Source organism: Epinephelus moara, chromosome 24, assembly GCF_006386435.1.
Source record: "Epinephelus moara isolate mb chromosome 24, YSFRI_EMoa_1.0, whole genome shotgun sequence".
NCBI classification, from domain to species: domain Eukaryota; kingdom Metazoa; phylum Chordata; class Actinopteri; order Perciformes; family Serranidae; genus Epinephelus; species Epinephelus moara.
Window position 1 is genome coordinate 15,913,889 of NC_065529.1, and position 19,616 is coordinate 15,933,504.

At 40.6% G+C, this 19,616-nt stretch overlaps 1 protein-coding gene across 3 annotated transcripts; it reads left to right on the forward strand.

Annotated features, from left to right (window-relative positions):
* Nucleotides 1-2,503: 2,503 nt before the first annotated feature.
* On the forward strand, nucleotides 2,504-19,386 carry dgkab (diacylglycerol kinase, alpha b). 3 transcript variants are annotated; one of them, XM_050038579.1, is made up of 25 exons: nucleotides 2,504-2,645; nucleotides 3,388-3,473; nucleotides 6,105-6,181; nucleotides 7,643-7,787; nucleotides 8,222-8,296; nucleotides 8,448-8,497; nucleotides 9,461-9,535; nucleotides 9,776-9,892; nucleotides 10,006-10,123; nucleotides 10,312-10,400; nucleotides 11,232-11,306; nucleotides 11,829-11,939; nucleotides 12,030-12,128; nucleotides 12,223-12,273; nucleotides 13,108-13,181; nucleotides 13,334-13,408; nucleotides 13,483-13,568; nucleotides 14,571-14,660; nucleotides 14,765-14,925; nucleotides 15,051-15,115; nucleotides 15,211-15,301; nucleotides 15,432-15,612; nucleotides 15,762-15,882; nucleotides 16,087-16,147; nucleotides 17,815-19,386. In XM_050038579.1, exons 2-25 carry the CDS (start codon nucleotides 3,401-3,403, stop codon nucleotides 17,890-17,892), a joined length of 2,238 nt encoding a protein of 745 aa, XP_049894536.1. In that variant the 5' UTR covers nucleotides 2,504-2,645; nucleotides 3,388-3,400; the 3' UTR covers nucleotides 17,893-19,386. The 3 variants fall into 3 exon arrangements, with proteins under 3 accessions (XP_049894536.1, XP_049894537.1, XP_049894535.1); XM_050038578.1 differs by lacking the exon at nucleotides 2,504-2,645 and adding an exon at nucleotides 3,128-3,254; XM_050038580.1 differs by lacking the exon at nucleotides 11,232-11,306.
* The last annotated feature ends 230 nt before the right edge of the window (nucleotides 19,387-19,616 follow it).

Consider the following 19,616-nt stretch of genomic DNA (forward strand, 5'->3'; position numbering starts at 1 on the left):
TTTAAAATGGTGCCATTTGCTATAGGCTATATGCTCGCAAAAATGCAAACCCACATCTGTTATGATTTTCTTTTCTCTTCTTTTTACTTTCTTTTCTTTTGGTAAAATTGTAGCAATCTACAACAAAATCAATGTTTATTCTACATGAACTAGAAAAACCATTAATAAACTATATACATAAAACTATTCAAATAAATGAATAATTTCTTTGATATTTTGTCATATACAGGTATTCAATGATGATTGTTTGGTAACATGTATGTTGATGCTGCCTAATGTCAGGTCTCTATTTGATCATGTCACAAGACAAGACGATACAGTAGCTAGTTTAGGTGCAAAATCTGTCAAGACTGACAAGCTGAGCACATCTGAAACTCCAGCGAGCAGTCATGCCTTTCAAACATAAAGTTGGAAGTAGAAAGGACAAGAGAGAAACAAGGAGAGGAAAAGTAACTAAGCTCCCTGAATTAGATTCCTTTGGCTTTTTTTTTGTTTACAAACAACTGCCAGCAGTGTGTGTGTGTGTGTGTGTGTGTGTGTGTGTGTGTGTGTGTGTGTGTGTGTGGTGTGTGTGTGTGTGTGTGTGTGTGTGTGTGTGTGTGCGTGTGTGTGTGCATCTCATAACTAGTAACCAGTGTGCACTAGGGCCCGTCACAATAGTGTGCACTGGGGCCCATGGTAACTACCTTATACCACTGCCACTGGTTACAGTACAGGCCAATATAAAGTACTGTGATTATTGACAGGATTGTTTAATGAAATATCACTTGTTTGGGCATGAAACTTCATTCTTGACCTTTTGCGACAGCAGTTTGAAACCGTTCCGGTGCAAGGCCCACTTACTGTTTTTTTCCCCTAGGGCTTTCAACCATTTTAACCTGTCTTCTTCAGCACATGGGTTTGTTCAGTTGCCATGGAGATGGTTCCGTTGACCTGTGAGCTCTGTAGCTTGAATTTACCCACAGCACTTGTGAGACTTTTTGTCCATGTAAAAGTTAAAGTCCTACTGCGTTTTGCTTATTGTTACATCACTGTGATGTTTGAGCCTCACTGTGCAGAATGCCGTGCAGTTTGATACTAGAAGAATGTTTTCACATTCATCTGATGAAGGAAGGGGAAGAGTTTCTCTGTGTGTTTCTCTTGTTTGCTTTGTGTGTGTGTGTGTGTGTGTGTGTGTGTGTGTGTGTGCGTGTGTTTGTGTGTGTATCAAATGAGATTAATGTACTTACATGTGATTTCCAGAACCCATGTCAAATGTCGTGCCATGGAAACACTAATGTCACATGTTACATTGTAGGTCAAACAGCATTTCATATGTAATAACTTTACATATTTCACATGTGGATTTTGAACATTACTCTGTCAACCTTGTATAATGGATGTAATATAGGTGACTGTGGCTCAGGAAGTAGAGTGGGTCATCCTCTAATCAGAAGATTGATCCCTGGCTTCTCCAATCCTCATGTTAAAGGGACAAGATACTGAACCCCAAATTGTGAGAGTGTATGAATGTTTAACTTGGCCACCAGTATGTAAATGGCTGAATGTGGCATGTAGAGTGTTAAAGCACTTTGAGTGGTCAGAAGACTAGAAAGGCGCAATACTTTTTGAAAAATTATCCTTTAAACAATTACAAATATATAATTTTATATATAGGCCTACTACAATGTTTTGCAAATATAATATCATATGAATATATGCAACATATTTGTCCATTGCAATGGGGCCAGATGAGTGGTCTGCACTGACCCTGCATCCTTATGACCCCTTCTATCTCTTTTTTGTCCTTTATCACTTTGCCATGGCCGGAATATGCTCTAATGTTCCTTCATTTTAATGTTTTCCTCCTTTTCCTGTCTTCACATGTATATACTGTATATTTTAATGCACTTTGAGTTGGACACAGGTATTTAGAGCATGGTACATTCTTACTGTCTCATCAGGAAACCTTTGACCTGCCACACTTTCAGTTTATGGGATTTTTATCTTCAGTGCATTTACGCTCAGTGCAACATATCTTATCTGCCTCATAGACCTCAGCCTGCCTTAAATACACTGAGCCTGATCAGGTGGTTTCTATTGGGTCAGACATGTCCTCAATAACAGCTGAAGAAAAGTATTTACTGTCTTTTTTTAAAATAATTTTATCTTGAATTTTAAGGCCCAGTCTGCAAGAGCCTTCTGCAAAGACCCATTAGAACATCATGCATGAGTTGTCAGAGCCACTTTATGAGTCCATATTCAGTATTTCATTCATCCACATCTGCTCATTCACGCCCTGTTAACGCTGGAACCGGACAGCCTGGTCCTCACTCTGACTTTGAGGCTTAAAGCTTCAGTATTTAGGGAATGTGTTGACTTGTTTGGCAGGGTACAACAAATCAAACAAGTGCACGTGCTTGTGCGCGGGCACTGCGTTAGTGTGAGCGTACACGCGCGCGAGGCGGCGCCACTAACTGTAATTATGTGGCCGAAAGCTCCTCCTCCGCCCGGTCTTAATCCCTTATATCCGCTAATGCCGCCACTGACGTTACCCACAAGCACCAGCTGCCCGTCAAACAACACAGCAAGGTTCCGCGTTGTGGAGCTCCGAGTCCGGGACAGTTTTTCTCTTTACTTCCGCTGAAGTCTGAGGAGAGACAAAGGTAAGAGTGTGTGAACACCTGAGAGCATAGTGCAGTAGAGTCGTACCTGTCAGTCAGTCAGACAGGTGCCTGGCTTCATATTATAATGCTGACAGGTGGGCGCCTCTTTTAAAAGGTTGCTCCTATTTGAATGTTTGTGATTATTAATATTTATAATGTGATTGTGGCAAAGTGTTACATATACAACATATGAAGAACACATTTACCAGCACTTAATAATATCTCCACAGGTTGGTGTTTAATTAAGTTTCTTTTCAGCCGGTCAAAGTTAATGATCAGTCATTGGAGGCTGAAACTCAGCAGCATTCAGCTTGTTATGCTATTATTATTATTTATAGCTGCTCATGGTAGGCAAACTCATCATGTCAGATCTTGTCACAGACCTTTGTCTCATTTCTATATTTAAGAAGGCGTGTCAACTAAAGTCTGCATGGTAGTATCTCTTTAACTCATTGAATGTGGTGTAGCAGGCTTGGGCTAATATTTACTAGTGATTCCTGGGATTCCTCAGCTAGAAGCCTGTCTGAATATCTGAAACCAGACGCTATGGGGGATCACTATCTCTAATGAGGGGAGTGTATACTAGCCTGTGCAATCCAAGGAATGGAGGTAAACCAGTTTATGTGAGTCACTGCTGAAACAGTGGGTGACAGACTACTGTCTTGTTACGCTTGGTCCTGGTGTTGCTCTTCTCCCTGTCACCTCTGTGTGACGGCTCTGTCATTGTTTTCTCTGTGCTCAGTCACCTCACCGACATGGCCTCGTCTGACGATGCAGAAGGGTCTCTGACTCCTGTGGATTTTATCCAGCTGCAGCATTACATGGACGGTAAGTATCACCGTCTCACTTCTCTTTGTTGCAACAGTTATTAATATTACCAGCATGTCAGTGTTGCATGTTAAACATAGAGAGTCCAGCTGGAGAGGCTGTCAGTCCTCACTGTGGAGGAAAAGCAAGTTGAAGTAGTAGTGAGTTATATCTGCTTATGACTGAGTATGTGTATATAAAGACCTATGATTCCAGAATTTAACTCAAGTACTGTACTTATAAGTGTTTCCATTTTGTTACCTTACACTACTCTGCTCCATTATATTTTTGCTTCTTCTGTAATTTTATTTTGAATTTTGAATGCAGGACTTTGACTTGTAATCGTATTTTTATACTGTTGTATGCAGTGTTGGATTGTAACTAAGTACAATTACTCAAGTATTGTACTTATTACACATATTTGGGTCCTTGCACTTGAGTGGGTTCTTTCTACTTCAGCACAAGTCAGAGGGAAATATTTTACTTTTTCCTTCACTACAATTATTTCACAGCTTTAGTTACTAGTTACTTTACAAATTAAGATTATTTGCATACAAAACATATTAAGAGTCTTTAAAATATGATGTTTTGTTATAAATTAAACTACCCAACAGTACATACAAGAACAGCTGCTGTGCTACTGCACCACTAATTGTATGCTACGTTTACCTAAGGAAAGGGAAACTTCAGTATTTTTCAACCTGGACCTTTTTTCTAATGTTTTTGTGTTTAAGTGACTAATGGGAACAACAATTTTTGATATGGGACCAGTAGCAGGGAAACTGGCTGCAATTTAACCACTTGTCACCATCAATTTACGTCCAATAAAAGTGTTTGTTTTTGCCACTGACGGGCTCGGATCATAGTCTAAATGTCTGACAAAATGATGTAGAGGATCCCTACACATATAGACTTTTTTGTCTAAGGGTAAGATCCTTTTTGTTTAACCTGAAACGGCCTCAGAATTGCAAATGCCAAACCCACCAGACTCCATTTGAATAAACAGTTATTTTAGTGTGTATAAAACCAGCATATTTACACATCTAACTGGGTGAATTCAGGGTTTATTTCAACCCAACCAGAGCTGCTGATTGTTGAAACAGTGGAAAAATGAACCAAGATGGCTTTTGTGAATTTTATTTTTTAAGTTTGAATGAAGTGTGTTTTATGATGATGAAATTACTGTTTATTTAAATGGAGTCTGGTGAGTTTGTCAGTGGTGACTTTGGGCTGTTTCTGGTTAAATAAAAAGGATCTTATTCTTTAACAAAAAGGTTTATCTCTAGAGGGATCCTTTCCATAATATCACCAGACACTTAAGATAACAATCTGAGCCTGTCTGTGGCCAAAACAAGCATTTCTAGTGGACTTATTGACAGAGCAAACATGCCCCAAGTGTTAACTTCACATCCTGCTTTGCAGCTGTCGGCTGCAGCACTCCTGCTCAGTACTGGACCAATTTCAAAAATTGTTGTTCCCATTAGTCACATAGGCACAAAACATGGGAAAATAGAGTCCAGGTTAAAGATATTGACGTTACCCCTTAAGCAAATTGATCTGAATTTTTTGGCAACCCTGATGATTTGGAATTTGTGAGAAATGGAACACATAGTTGGACCAGTGACTTATGAAGGTAGAGGAAGAAACTAAGTCAAGAGGAGAGTGTAATTATAGTTGAAGGTGAGAAGAACAAGACAAGCTCACACACTTAAATCAGTCAGAGTACTCCTGCAATCTCATTTTTTCAGTTTATACGTCCAGCACAGGAGAGTAAAGGGGAGTGACACACTGAAACATCTGTGCAAGTTACTCCTGTGTGCTACATATATAGAAGCTGAGAGGCTAGATTTATCTGACTGATTTGGGTATGCAGACTTTTCTTGCATCTGATGGATCAATTACTTTTGTTTCCAGTTCTTTAAAACTTGAAAATCTCTCCTTTGAGATCAGTCACATGAAGTGAGAGCAGCAGTAGTCACTAAGCATCTGTCATAAAATAAGTGACTGAGGAGGTTCCTCAGATTGCTCCAGATAGATCCTCTGAGGGTCAGTCAGTCTCAACCCCAAAAACACAAACAAAGTCCAAACTGGTTCATGGTTTTGTGTTGGACTTGGAGCTAATACAGAATTGGATAGACCTGTTGACATGAAACAAAAAGTGGTATGGGGCTAAAAATATTCTGCTGTACACTCAGAGGCTTTGAAAGAAATGAAATGGGTGTGTAGGCTTTTAGTGTCAGGGAGGGGAGGGAGAATTTGCACTGTTGGATAATGGATGAAGGGATAATTACACCCGCTCCTCTCCGGACCCGAGAAAAGCACCGCTGAGTTTTACCTCTGACAGCACGTCCCGGATTTATTGTACAATACACACAGTACGTTCATGTCCACGATTAGGGATCATCTGACATTTGCTTCCTGTTTTAGCACTCAGGAGCCATGTAATTACAGTGTGGGACAAATGGCAGATAGACAATGGACGGACTAAGCTCCTCTGCTCTCATTTTTTACTCCAGAACATTTTTCTTTTTTTATCAGTCATGTTCATAACAGACAGAGAGCAAAGATTCATATCAGAAAAAGTTAGTGGCTTTAGAATTTATTCCTTTCTCATGTCATTTTCTATTTGTTAACGCACCCTTCTCTTTGCAGAGAGCAATTTGAAGGTAAAAGATGTGATGAAGGAGTTTCAGGCTGGGGGTCGTCTGGCCCAGCACAGCTCTGGAGAGGTAAGTCATGACGCAGATCCATTCTAGACAGTGATACATGAGGTAGTAATTTCCCATTTCTTCTGATACATTTTGTGGGAAGTTTCTGAAGATAACTATTATTTTGGTATTAATTAAATAGAAAATAGGAATTTAAAAAAACTTTCAAAACCAACTTTCTATTTATTTACTGATTATTTGATATTGGAATTACCTAGGAATTACAGTTGTGGTAAAATAAAGCATTACTATGAACATTATAAAAAAACACATTATTGTTTTGACCCTGAGTCTCCTGACAACCAGTGGCACCGCCAAGGGGTGGGTGGGAGTCATGGCCACTGTGATACTATTCCTGGTCCCCCTTATGGATATAATAAAAAATAATTGGAGGCCTCTGTGTGAGTTGGCTTGTTCCCCACTCATTCAGATTAAAGCTGTATATTTGTCTTTTCGAGAAAAATGACAACCAGCCAATTTGCATATACAGATACATAACATATTAAAACAAAACTGTTGTGGGACTCAAAACATGAACTGTGGCAGTATTAGTCTACGCACAGCAGATAATTAGTAATATTAAAGCTAGTCTTACCTTTCTTGCATTTCACACAGCTTACTTACTTCACTTAGAAAAATTTGAACATCCACAACTCCACCTCCCTCCAAAGGCCTACTCCCCCCTCCTCCATTATGTCCTCATTACGTCTATGATAAACGTAGGCGTTGGCAAGGTAACGTTAGATACACGGAAGAGGAGAACGAGTGTAGCACGCCAAGAGAAGAGTAGAAGAGAAGAGGAGTCGTATAACGTTATAGCCTATGTTACATTAGAGGCAAACTAAAAATACTTGTCCAGCAGAAACTCTGTGACCATCTCATCCCCTTTTAGCTCAGGATGAAGCTGCATCAGTCTTCGCCATCGCTCGAAAGCAGAGCTGATGTTGACCCGAGTTTTGGCTCTTGCAGCATCAAGTTCTCTCTTAGTGTTAGCTTTTTCGCAATAGTCTTTCTTTTGCCAACTGAATTCCCTGTTGGAGTGGCTGGAGGTGGGAGGCCTCCACGTGGGGAAGACAGACAGGACGCTCGGCCAATCATTGCATTCAGTCCGAATGCAATGATTGGTCGGAGTTTTCTTTGACTCATATGAGAATGGTATAATTATGAGTTTTTATCTCTGGTGGAATTCACTTACATTTTAGTGTGCCATCAGCTTATTAATAGCATTTTAAACTAAACAAAGAACAGCGTAAAATTTCCAGAAAGGTAAGTGTTGCTTTAACTGTAAAATAAGAAACAAGTGTGTCAGTATACGATTCCTTATCTCTCATATTGACATAGTTTTCATAATCGAATTCCTGAAATTCAGTGATGGCTTTTGGTTTTGGTGCCACCCCAAGGTTTTCAATGGGCCCATCTGGCCTCTATGAAAACATTTCTGTGGGTGCCACTGCTGACATTGAGTTTCCTTTCTTTCCACAGTCCGTCGATGAGGCAGGTTTCTGTCTCTTTCTCAAGACCTACCTAGAACTGGATAACGTCCCTCCAGATTTCTGCCAACGGCTGTTTCGCTATTTCCAACATGTGGAGCAGGATGGGTGCACAAAGAGCCCTCTGCCCAAAGGAGGTAAATCATTCTGAAAGCCTGATCTCCTTTTACATAACAGCATTGAGCAGGTGTGAAGAGGAAAAGCTCTACAGTCATACTCAGCTCTGAGTGTGCTTGGGAATGCACCGCAGAACATCCTGAAAATACTCAAAGAAATAAAGAATGCTGCAAAGAGTATTTCCTGTTGGACACTTTGTCCAACGCCCACCTGTTTGTTTGTCTTTTCGTTTTATCTTGTAGTGCTGCGTCATAGGAATGAAGCTGTAGGCGTACAGAAGCTTTGGAGATTAGTGCACTTGTATTTTGTTCTTCTGTTTGCTTTTATTGTTTAATTGCAGCAGTTCTACATTTTCATGCGAAGCTAAAAAAACAAACATGCTGTTTTAGACCTCAGGAAAGTAATAAAAGTTTTCAGCTTGGTCAAAAGGTTGTGTACATTTCTTTATCTTCAGGTGGGGTCTTTCTTCGTGATGTGTCCTGTTACTTCTCGGTGCTGGAGGAAGGACAGCCACGGGAGAAGCTTGAATGTTGGTCCAATCTTCCTTTTGGGCATTTTGCTACATATTTATTATAGTGCATTTGAATTTAACATACATTTCACCATTGATAAATAATTAAGATTGATGATCTGTAAGGTCCCATTGTTCAGCTCACTGACTGACTTTGTCTTGTTTCTAGATACTTTCAAACTTTACGATAAAGACTGCAACAAACTCCTGGACAGCTCTGTAAGTCACTCAAAATCACTGACAAGTCTTTCTAACTGCGCTATATTAATGACCTGTGTCTAAATCAACCAAATATTTAGGGTGCTTTTATTTTTTCTATATGGCCTGTAAAGTTTATTTGTAAGTTGAAATGCTGAAAGGTGAAGAAGCAGCACCGACAATGAACATCTTGCTAATGTACTGTATATCTTGCTGGTGCGACAGGTAGTGACATGGATACAATTTGACCCCACAAATTTGACCAAACTATAAATAAAAGCTAAATAATATATTTACCACTAAAGTCCTGCTCCAATGCTGCATATTTGTAGAGCCTTACTTAAGTCTTAAAGGGACGGTTCAACCCAAAATGAACATGTATTTTTCTTCTTACCCGTAGTGCTATTTATCAATCTAGATTGTTCTGGTGTGAATTGCTGAGCGTCCGCTGTAGAGATATCTGCCTTCTCTCATATATAAATGAAGTAGATGACACTTGTGCATCTACTGCTAGCTCACCTAGCATCACTGAGCTAGCTAATGTTACAGCTCAGCTGAGGAGGACACCATTAATGACATGCCGAGGAAAAACATGTATTTTTGATTTGGGGGTGAACTGTCCCTTTAACAGTCCATAAATGATAAACCAGTCTATTTCAAAAACAAAAGTCCTGGGGCGTCGGTGGCTTGGTGGGTGGAGCGGGCGCCCCATGTGCGGGGCTGTTGCCGCGGCGGCCCGGGTTTGGGTCCGGCCTGTGGCCCTTTGCTGCATGTTGTCCCCTCTCTCTCTGTCCCCCCTCCACACTTGGCTGTCCTATCCAGTAAAGGCAAAAATGCCCAAAAACATATTTAAAAAAAAAAAAAAAAAAAAAAAAAAAAAAAAAAAAAAAAAAAAAGTCCTTATAATATACCACTTAGGTTTTTACTCATTGATTAAGATGAATATGGTGACTGTGAACATAAACCCTGTTGTCTCTCCATCAGGAGGTGGATCGTATAATCATCCAGATGATGCGAGCTGCTGATTACCTGGGCTGGGATGTGACTGAACTCAGACCAGTATGAGTCTCATTTTGGTTGCTTTTTCATTTTTAAGCTTTTAATTCTGTCATTAAATAATGTCTTAATCTTTTGAAAAAGTAAACAAGTAGTCAGATAACTTAATATCTTTGACAAGTAAGATAATTAAAGTTTGTTTTACACCAGAAAGAGAGCTCAATTACAGCATCTGAGAGATGTAAAAGGAAGATTACTATGCAGGATGATAAATAGTGAGCAGATGCTTTTATAATTGAACAGGTGCTCAAAGAAATGATGACAGCGATCGATGCGGATGGCAGTGGGACTGTCACTCTGGACGAATGGGTGAAGGGAGGCATGAACAACGTGCCCTTACTCGTTCTGCTTGGACTGAAGGTGACAGAACAAACACTTGACTTCACATACAACACATGCGTTTTCCCACAAAATCCCCAGTTGTGGTTCCTGTTATATTTTATTTAGTCTTTTTGTCTTCCCCTCACCCACAGATGACAGAAAAGGATGGGCAGCACATTTGGAGGATGAAGCACTTTAACAAGCCGACCTACTGTGGTGTGTGTCAGAGCATGCTGCTCGGCCTCGGGAAGCAGGGACTCTGCTGCAACTGTAAGAGCTCACAGCCGCCATCAGGGGGCAGCCACGCACCTCATGCACAGTATAAATGAGGTGGAGGAGTCACACCTTTTCAAGTTCATTGTCTATAATCACACATACTTTAATATGGAATCATGTAGGCTTTTAGGGGAGAAAGCTTTATCTTGACCTCAAGTCACCTCTCTAATCTTCTTCCTCAGGCTGCAAGTACACCGTCCACAATCAGTGTGCCAACAAGAATCCTGACCCCTGTGCTCGGACCTTTGTCAAATCTAAGAAGGAGATTGGTGTAAGGACACACGCAACACTTCATTTCCTTTTCCTTACATGTGTTTTGTTTCTGTTTTTCAAAGTTACAGGAACATAAGGTAAGGGAACATAAGTCCACCTCTCAATACTCTCCGACTTCTATCAGCCCATTTGTTCACACTGAAGATGTTGAAAGAAGTCACAGATAGATAGTTTCATTTTTTAAAAGTCTCAGTAAACTCCTAAAACAGTTGGGCGCTGTAGTTGTTAGCAAACATCAGTCAAAAGTCTAAGTCAAAGGAGTAAAAAGTGCGTTTGTTGGGGACTATTTTCAGCTGTGGATTGATACACATTTTGTTTACGAGTGAATATAACTGGCAGCAGGGCGGTGTATGTGGGATTGGCCCAAAATAAACTACAGTGCGCATGTACATTGTAATGAAAGAACATGTTCTCCAGTGCAACGGTGTGTCTGATAGATGTGTTTTAATGGTTTCTGGAAAACAGTGGAGGCCGATGGCACAGAGAAATTAGATGAATCAGGCTGTGGGTATACAGTCAGTCGCTGTAGATGATCAATAATATACAACATCACCAGAATTATTCTTTAAAGTCCTTTTTGTTACATTTAAATCAAATCTGTGTGACCTTGTGTTAATTATTTTTTGTCAAACAGCTGTTTTCAAGGTCAAGAATGAACTGAAAGCTCATATTTGACATTTGAATAAAACCACGTCAGTTTTCTTTTTACTGACCAAAAACCAAATGGCAGCAGCAGTAAATACAGCTGGCACAGTCTGCTCTGCACATCTGCTAAACATCCTGATTTTGCACAAACTTAGACAATGATGTGTTCACTGTCTTTTTCCAGTGTCAAAACCACAACTCACAATCTGTAATGGATCACAACAGTGAACCGGCCAACTTTCGTCAGCTGCTTCCGGAGGTTTGATAGGCCAGTGTGCTTCAGGGATATCTGATCTGTTGATGCATGTCTGGCTGTCAATGGTTATCCAGAAAGTCATAAATCTGATGCTGTCTTTAACTTCCACAGCTGCTCTACGGAGGGTGTGGTCTGTGCTGATTCTAAGTCAACTATAACATCATGTTTCCTGCAGTCATTCAGGGCTGGGTTGTGGTTTGGCACCGCTGTAGTCAACATGAACGTTGATCCTGGAGCGGAAGTTGGATATCATCTTAAAGGGACAGTACACTGCAAAATCTGTATGAATTGCAGAGTGTTGGAGATATTGTCTGTAAGAGAAAGAATTTTGAGGTGAACTGCCCCTTTAAGACTTTCCTTTACATTATGAGTAGCGGGGACAGGTGATAATTACTTTAGGTGATTATAAATGGACGAGGAAGTCATGGTTCTGCAATCACTTCTCTTTATAGAAAAAAGATAACTTATAGTGGTGATTTACATCTTTTCCCCACCTTTTTCTTCTTTCACTCCTCTGTATCTCAGGTAGCAGCTCACGACTGGATCAGAGCTGACTGTAAGTCCAACAAGTGTCATGTCTGCCACAAGAAGATCAAAACTTTAGCAGGGAGGCGTTGTGCATGGTGCCAGGAGATGGTGAGGAGTGTGTGTATGTGAGGACATTAGTGAACAAGTTAGAGGGGATCTCTTTTTGTCGATGGTCACTTAGTCTTGTATCTTTTTAAGCGTCATGATGAGTGCACTTCCTCTGGCTCATCGCCCTGTGATTGTGGACCACTGAAAGATCATATACTGCCTCCGTGGGCGATATACGCCGTCTCCAAGGTAAAATGAGCAGCACTGTAAATTTGGCTGTAGCAGATTTACATTTTTAGAATTATTGTGTATTCGTTGGTTAATTGTCCTGTGTTCCCTGCAGGACGAGGACTCCAGCTTGTTAAACGTCACCCCTGATGGCCACATCCTCCAGGTCTGCTGTAATCAAATCTTCCTACACAGTTTTATTCCTCTCCCAACTGTACACCCATGTGTTTTCTCTGTGAGGTCTCTTTCAAGTTGTCAACTCAAACCACCATCTGCATATCGCTGTTCTCGGGAGAATCTCCAATTTCAGTGATTCGTCATGTTATTTTTTTTGAAGGTTTTTATGTTTAAAAGGACTGTACCAGTGTTTTCTGAGTCTGTTTGGTTCAGTGTGTTGGATGGAGTCCTGGACAAATACGACCATCACGGTTATGTTCACTTCAGATGGGACAGGCCCACTGAACCAAAATTTACAGTACCAGACACTCACCTCCAGTCACGAGCATTAAATCATGTTGGTTTCAATCTATTCCTATGGTAACAAGTTTTCATAGTTGAAATGAAGGACCAAAACTTACTCCAGCAGCATAATTCACTACTCTTGTAAATATAGCTAAATACACTGCTTCTTTTTGTTGCTCAGTTTCTGCACATTTTTTAACATTCACTGCCAACATTTTTCATTTGAGTATTCCTGAAATCTAAAAATATTTGCCATGGCAATCACAATATATCATCATAATGTTTTAATATTAAATAAATCAAACTTTTTTTTAGCATGAGACACAAAGAAGTCATGGTGCATTGTGGTCCGTCAGCGATGGTTTAGAGTTACCGCGCTTTACCCAGGCTATCTATAAAACCTCCTCTTATCTTTTTTATTCGACAGCAGCAAACGTTAGAATGCTGCTGCCTCACAGTTATTATACAGTATATACATCTAAAATCTGTACAGTTACATTATCCATCAGATCTTAATCTGTCATATCTTCTCCTTCAGATTGTTTCGATTCCAAACATCCACCCTCTGCTGGTGTTTGTCAACCCAAAAAGTGGAGGAAAGCAGGGTGAACGGTAAGCAGCTGAAAGTCTCAATATGTTTGTGTAACTTTCTTTTACTCCTAGTGTAAAAGCAATCTATTCATTTTTATGTCATTTTTAGAATATGGTCCCTCTCACTTCCTGGATGTGTTTAACTGTGTGTGTGCGTCTCTTGTTTTCCACAGAGTGCTCAGGAAGTTTCAGTACATGCTGAACCCGCGTCAAGTCTACAACCTTTCCAACGGAGGTCCTGCACCAGGGTACAGTACACTTTCATCATTATAACTGTACACATTTGAGTTTCTTCATATTAACGTTTTGTTTGTTCCTTTAGACTACACCTCTTCCGCAATATGCGTGACTACAGGATCTTGGCGTGTGGAGGAGACGGCACTGTTGGGTGGCTCCTGGATGCTATAGGTATTGTGGCTTTTTTTTTTTTAATGATTAAGGTAACCAGCGACTGTGGCTCAGAAGTAGAGTGGGTCGTCCACCAACCGGAAGATTAGCCTTTCGATCCAAAGATCCTCCAGCCCACGTGTCGAAGTATCCTTGGGCAAGATACTGAACCCCAAAATGCTCCCGATGGCTGTTCCATCTGTGTGTCAGTGCGAGGGAATGGTTACTGAGTAGCAGGTGGCACCTTGTAAGGCGGCCTTGACCACCTGTGTGTGAATGGGTGAATACGACATGTAGAGATTGAGATCAAAGAACTAGTGGCAACAAAGGCCGACTGTTGCATCACCTCATATCTCCTGTGTATCGGCTAAAAAGTTACACCTGAACACACCGTAAACACTACAGCCGATGCCTAATTAGCACTACGTTCTGTGCGAGAAGAAATCATTCTCCACACCAGCAGGTGGAAGTGGTGTTCAGGAATGCTGACAACAGCTGACTAATGCCAACAGCGTGGGACACGTCACACGAACAAGGAGACACTCACCAAAGGCCCAACATTGACCAATGGCTGACCATTACCTTGGTGTGTCAGGGCCCTTAGATAGATGTAAGTGTGCGTTTATTGGTTGAACACATGAGCCAGTGCAGCACCAGTAACTGCCATTTTAAAACACCCATTAGCCACATAAACAGAAGAAAACACAAACAAATGACCTACTGAAATGGGGGACATACAACTTAATTTTGATCTGTTAAAGCATTTAAAGAATCTTCTATAGCAGTGAGCAGTTCCTCTCAGGGAGTCCCCAGAACAGTTTGATCCATAAACAGCTTATGAAGTAAACCCCATCAAACCTCCATCCCTGCTATACACTGCCACTGTCAAAAACCCCTTTAGTAGCGGCCCTTCTGGCTACCTTATTACAGGTAACAGAGCCTTGATGGGCTTCTTCGCCCGGGGCCCCTCAGAGTCTAGGATCCCCTCTGTCTAAAAGGTTAATAATGGACCTTTGATTTCAGACAAAGAAAACCTGCCATGGCATCCTCCAATAGCTGTCCTGCCTCTGGGCACCGGGAATGACCTGGCTCGCTGTCTACGCTGGGGAGGAGGTAACACCATTGTCACATGAGCTGCGATCCATCACTGAGGTATTGGCTTGGACGTTAGCTCCCTGTGTTTACTTTTTCTGCTTCTTTTCGTAATCCTGCCAAAGGCTATGAAGGGTCAGACTTGAGAGAGATCCTGAAGGAGATCGAAGCGAGCGAGGTGATGCCCTTGGACCGCTGGAGCATCCAGGTGATACCAGAGGACCCCCAAGATGCAGGAGACCCCGTGCCCTACCACATCATTAACAACTACTTCTCTATTGGAGTGGTGAGTCACTGCCTCAGCAGGGAGGAATGATAACATCACACCCATTTCTCCAATAAAAAAAAGCAAAAAAACAAACATTTCTTGTAATTTGTTATTGATGTACACAAAAAAAATATCTCTGACAGGATGCCTCTATCGCTCATCGTTTCCACACAATGAGAGAGAAATATCCACAGAGATTCAACAGCAGGTGAGGATTCACACTAACTGTATGAAAGTGTTTACCAATGAAAAGTTTAACAGAGTTCAGTTTTTTAAAATCGTATTCTCTGTTGTTTTCATTAGAATGAAGAACAAACTTTGGTATCTTGAGTTTGCCACTTCTGAGACGATCTCTGCATCTTGCAAGAGGCTGACGGACTGTCTCTTGATTGAGGTTAGAATATCTAATGCAGTCGTGTTGCTGTTGTGCCAAAAGTAATTATCTGTAATTTACATAATTGCTCATGTTTTAAGTCTTGCTGTTGTTCCATTGCGTAAACAACCTGTTGTTTTGCCTCCACAAGTGCTGTGGGAAGACTCTGGACCTGAGCAGCATGTCTCTGGAGGGCATAGCTGTCCTCAACATACCCAGCATGCACGGAGGCTCCAACCTCTGGGGCGAGTCCAAGAAGCCTGATAGTGTGCCAGAGGTAGAGCACAGTGAAGTTATCACTGATCCTGAAGTTCTTAAAACAATATCTCAAGGTCTGTACTCTCCTAAATCACCACATCTTTTTGTGTCCAAATATTGACAGTAAACCCTCCCTGCCATCATGCACGCAGATGTCAACAACCTTGTTTAATTTATGACTAACTCATTGAACTTGATCTGTGTGTGTTTCGTCACTCCACAGATATGAGTGATAAGCGTTTGGAGGTGTTGGGGCTTGAAGGAGTCATAGAGATGGGACAGATCTACACAGGACTGAAGAGCGCCGGGCACAGGCTGGCACAGTCTTCCCAAATTACTATCAGGTTGTGTACTTTTACCTACAGGTGGATAACAAGAATACCTAACAGTATAAGACAACAAAAACAAGGTTAAATGTGGCTATTGTTTTCAACTGTATTATATTGTCAGGTGATTCTGGTATTTAATCTCTCTCTATGTAGTCTGTTGTAAACAGTATAAATAGTACAGTATAATTAAATCTCAATCTCTTCCCTCCCTGTGTGCAGGACAATTAAAGCCCTGCCCATGCAAATCGATGGGGAGCCCTGGATGCAGCCTCCATGTACTGTAAGTGTTTCTAACCAGTGCCAAGAGACGTTACATGTTAGGTTCATATTTAGATCATGTTTATCTGTGTGAGGTGTTTAAAGCCAGTTAGCGAGGGCCTAATCTGGGAGTTCTCAGGGCTATCACACTGTGAAATCAGCAAGTGTTCAACGACTCTCCTTTTAAACATTGTATTACATTCATTTAGTAGATGATATTATACAAAGTGATTTACAGTTATCGCACTGATACACTGTGTGCAGTTTGGGCAGGGGAAGCTTGAGGATCAATCCACCAACCTTGTCATTAAAAGCAAACAACTAACTGAGGCTATGTTTGAAATCACGTGCTATACTGTTCCTACTAAGTATGATGTAAAATTGAGTATTTAGTGCAGTCACACTTCATAGTTTATGGATTATGTGTATGCAAGAAATACCTGGATGTATAGTACATGTGAATACATGTGCAAGAATTTCCAGGTATGTGACATGAGCCTTTTGGATGGAAATTTGCATTTCATAACATGGCAGACATGACCCACCCTCTCTCCCTCTGATTGGCTGGTACTTGTTGCCTTTGTTGGCTGGATTGGTGAGGTTTAGGCAAGAGGTGTAAGATTGGTAAAAGTTAAGGTAAGAATGTCAGGGTAAGGCAAACAGAGGCAGACTAAGGCAGAGTAGGGCAGGTCATGGCTTTGCTATCATACAAAACACAAATTAGCTTACTGAACATACTCAATTTTCCCCACAATGCATTGCATCTCTTCAGACTGTGCAGTGGTACAGATGTTGAGCCAGGCTAGAAGCTGTTAAAATGTCACTTAATTATGTTTTAATATTATTTTAGACGGGAGAATAACTATTTAGATTCACAATATATGGTCAGTTTATCCAAATAACGCCTGTTTGGAAATTTCCTGGTATGTTTTCAGAGATGTGAGAGCTGCTGGCCTGATCAGACCGGCTGTCAGTCATGTGATACAGTCATGATTGATTTGTTTGAGTATACGTAAATGTGAACAGTCTGTTGGTAAAGGCATACGTAATCATTCATTAAGTAGGCAGTTTGCAGTACATACAGACTGAGTGTGTAGTAGGCAGTTTGCAGTACATACAGACTGAGTGTGTAGTAGGCAGTTTTTTAGAATACGATTTTGAACACAACCTGACTCTTGGTCTCCCAGTTACCCACAATTCATAGTGTCCAAATCCTAGAAATGATAGCAGGGGAAATCTAAACTCTGAAACAACAGCTCCCAAGTACAGGCTTACGTGCAAATAGCAGCTCTTTCTAATATTTATTCTGCCCTCACAGCTTCACAAACCTCAAAATGTTCATACAGGTGAATCAGCACCTCTCTCAAACAGTTTGAACGTAAAGTGAACATTATGACCTTCCTAAAGGATGGATTAATTGCAGGACTGCTGTGTAAGACCACATTAGTTTTAGCTAGGTGTACCTAATAAACTGGCAACTGAGAGTTTGGAGCCTTGGTACCCTGTTATACTCACTGATCATGCGTGTGACGTCATGTTCAGTCAGGCAGGATTCAGCGCTCAGGGCTGAGGGTGGTTATTGGAATTGGGCCAGTGGGAGATTAAATATCACAGGAAGGGATGAGTATTTAAAGTAAAAATACACTGATTTTGTTGTTGTTTTTCACACTTATTTTTTCTTTATTATAGATCCACATAACTCACAAAAACCAAGCTAACATGCTGATGGCTGCACCAGCGAAACCAACCGGCTTCTTTCACTTCTAGTAGATAAACTCTTCCACCATGTCCTCCCGTCTGCTGAGGTGTTAAGGCATTTTAAAGAGTACGTCCGACGTTGAGTGTGTAACTGTGTGTTTCTAGTATGACGTATTGTTGTGTGTGTCATTTGGTCTTAATCCCTGATATAACTCTAAATAATTCCAGTTCAGTACAGACAGCTTGCACTAAGGCAGAGACCACACTGACAGACCAAATAAAAGGTGCGAGTTTCACTACTCAGTCTGATTGCTGCTGTTGTGTGCCAACTTCAATGTAATGCATTCATTTTATTGTTTATGTAAATAAAAGAGCAGAGCCTGTTCTTTACCTACACTACAGTGGTAAGAAATACAGTTGCTTATTTTGTGTTGTACAAGCTTTTTGTGGTTAATTATATTTACATCAGTGTCTTTGTTCGGCCTTCAGAAACTCACAGCAGCTCACCTTGTTCAGCAACACGATCCTACCTGTCTGTTCTCGTGTCTTTCACTGTCAGTGTGTTAATTTTTAAGTGGTTTTTACTGTTTCTTCGATAGGTAAAGAAATGATGTGAGAAACACTGGAATGAATGTAACTGAATGTGGCTTTATAAAGGTTTGCTCTACAGTTAGTGCTGGGCACTGAGGGTTTGATATTGCTTTCCCAAATCTAGCAGGTTTAGTATAAAAAAAACAGCATTCCACTGTATTTAATACATTGAATGGCACTGTACGAGAGTAAAGTTAGTTTCCTGTTGTCATCATTGATGATAATTTATGTCTTTGCACCATTTACTGTATGGAACAAGGTTCTCACATTGATCGGGCTTCTTGAAAACAGTCACAGAATTCACAGAAACCTTCAAAAATCTAATGAAATTAGACATTTTTCACCTGATAATCTATTTGTGTGACTGGAAAAATGCTGATATTAAGATTTTGTTTTAGTGATGTGCATTATATGTCTTCAACTTTCAATAGTCAGTCTTGTGATGGATGTTCAGTGTACTTATTTACATGTAACACGCTCGCATGTTCATTTATCATCTTGTCTTAATGTGAAATTGTGTAGTTGTCCTTTGTCTTGAGAGTACTGCATACTCAGTTTCAGTAGACAGCATCACAGTAACTGAATTGTCCTCAGAAGTTCTTGCAGTTTCTGTTACCCAGCTACAATTGTCTTTGTGATATATTATTTGCCCTGTTTGTATGTATGTTGCAGCTGAATATTAAGCTCCTAAAGTCTTGGTTACACTGGAATAAGAGAAACTTGTGCATTAAACTGCTTATTATGAGGGTACAAAAACACCATTTTCATCTGAATTGTCTCTATAATAAAAGCACAAATGGCAGCACAGCCAAATGTTTACATGGTATTATAAGTTACAGATCTTAGTAAGATGCTTCTCACACTCCTGTCAAAGCAGAAAAAAACACAAATTTGCCTGTAAAAACATCCATATAAGTGTGAAGTGTACTTCCATGATTATCTGTCATAAAAATGTTTCTCAGCACGTAACAATGCTTATGTTTAAAAGTACTGACTTGTGTGATTATTTATAGGATTGTGTGTATGCAGTGTTACTTTGCATGCAGCCCACTTATTTAAATTCTCAATCTAAGTTGCTTAAATTTCCCTAAATCCAAAGCATGGCAGCATACAGTGAGGCAGGCTTTGCGTCAGTGTGGGAGGGAAAGCAGGACTAATCCAGAAGTGGCAACAGCAAACGGTTAGTTCAGTGTGGATGGTAT

Bases quoted from the DNA above. Each gene is read 5' to 3' on its own strand.
- dgkab (XM_050038579.1), top strand. From the start codon at position 3,401: ATGGCCTCGTCTGACGATGCAGAAGGGTCTCTGACTCCTGTGGATTTT. The intron at 10,401-11,231 runs GTAAGGACACAC...GTCTTTTTCCAG, and splicing joins AATCTAAGAAGGAGATTGGT to TGTCAAAACCACAACTCACA. The intron at 11,307-11,828 runs GTTTGATAGGCC...TCTGTATCTCAG, and splicing joins TTCGTCAGCTGCTTCCGGAG to GTAGCAGCTCACGACTGGAT.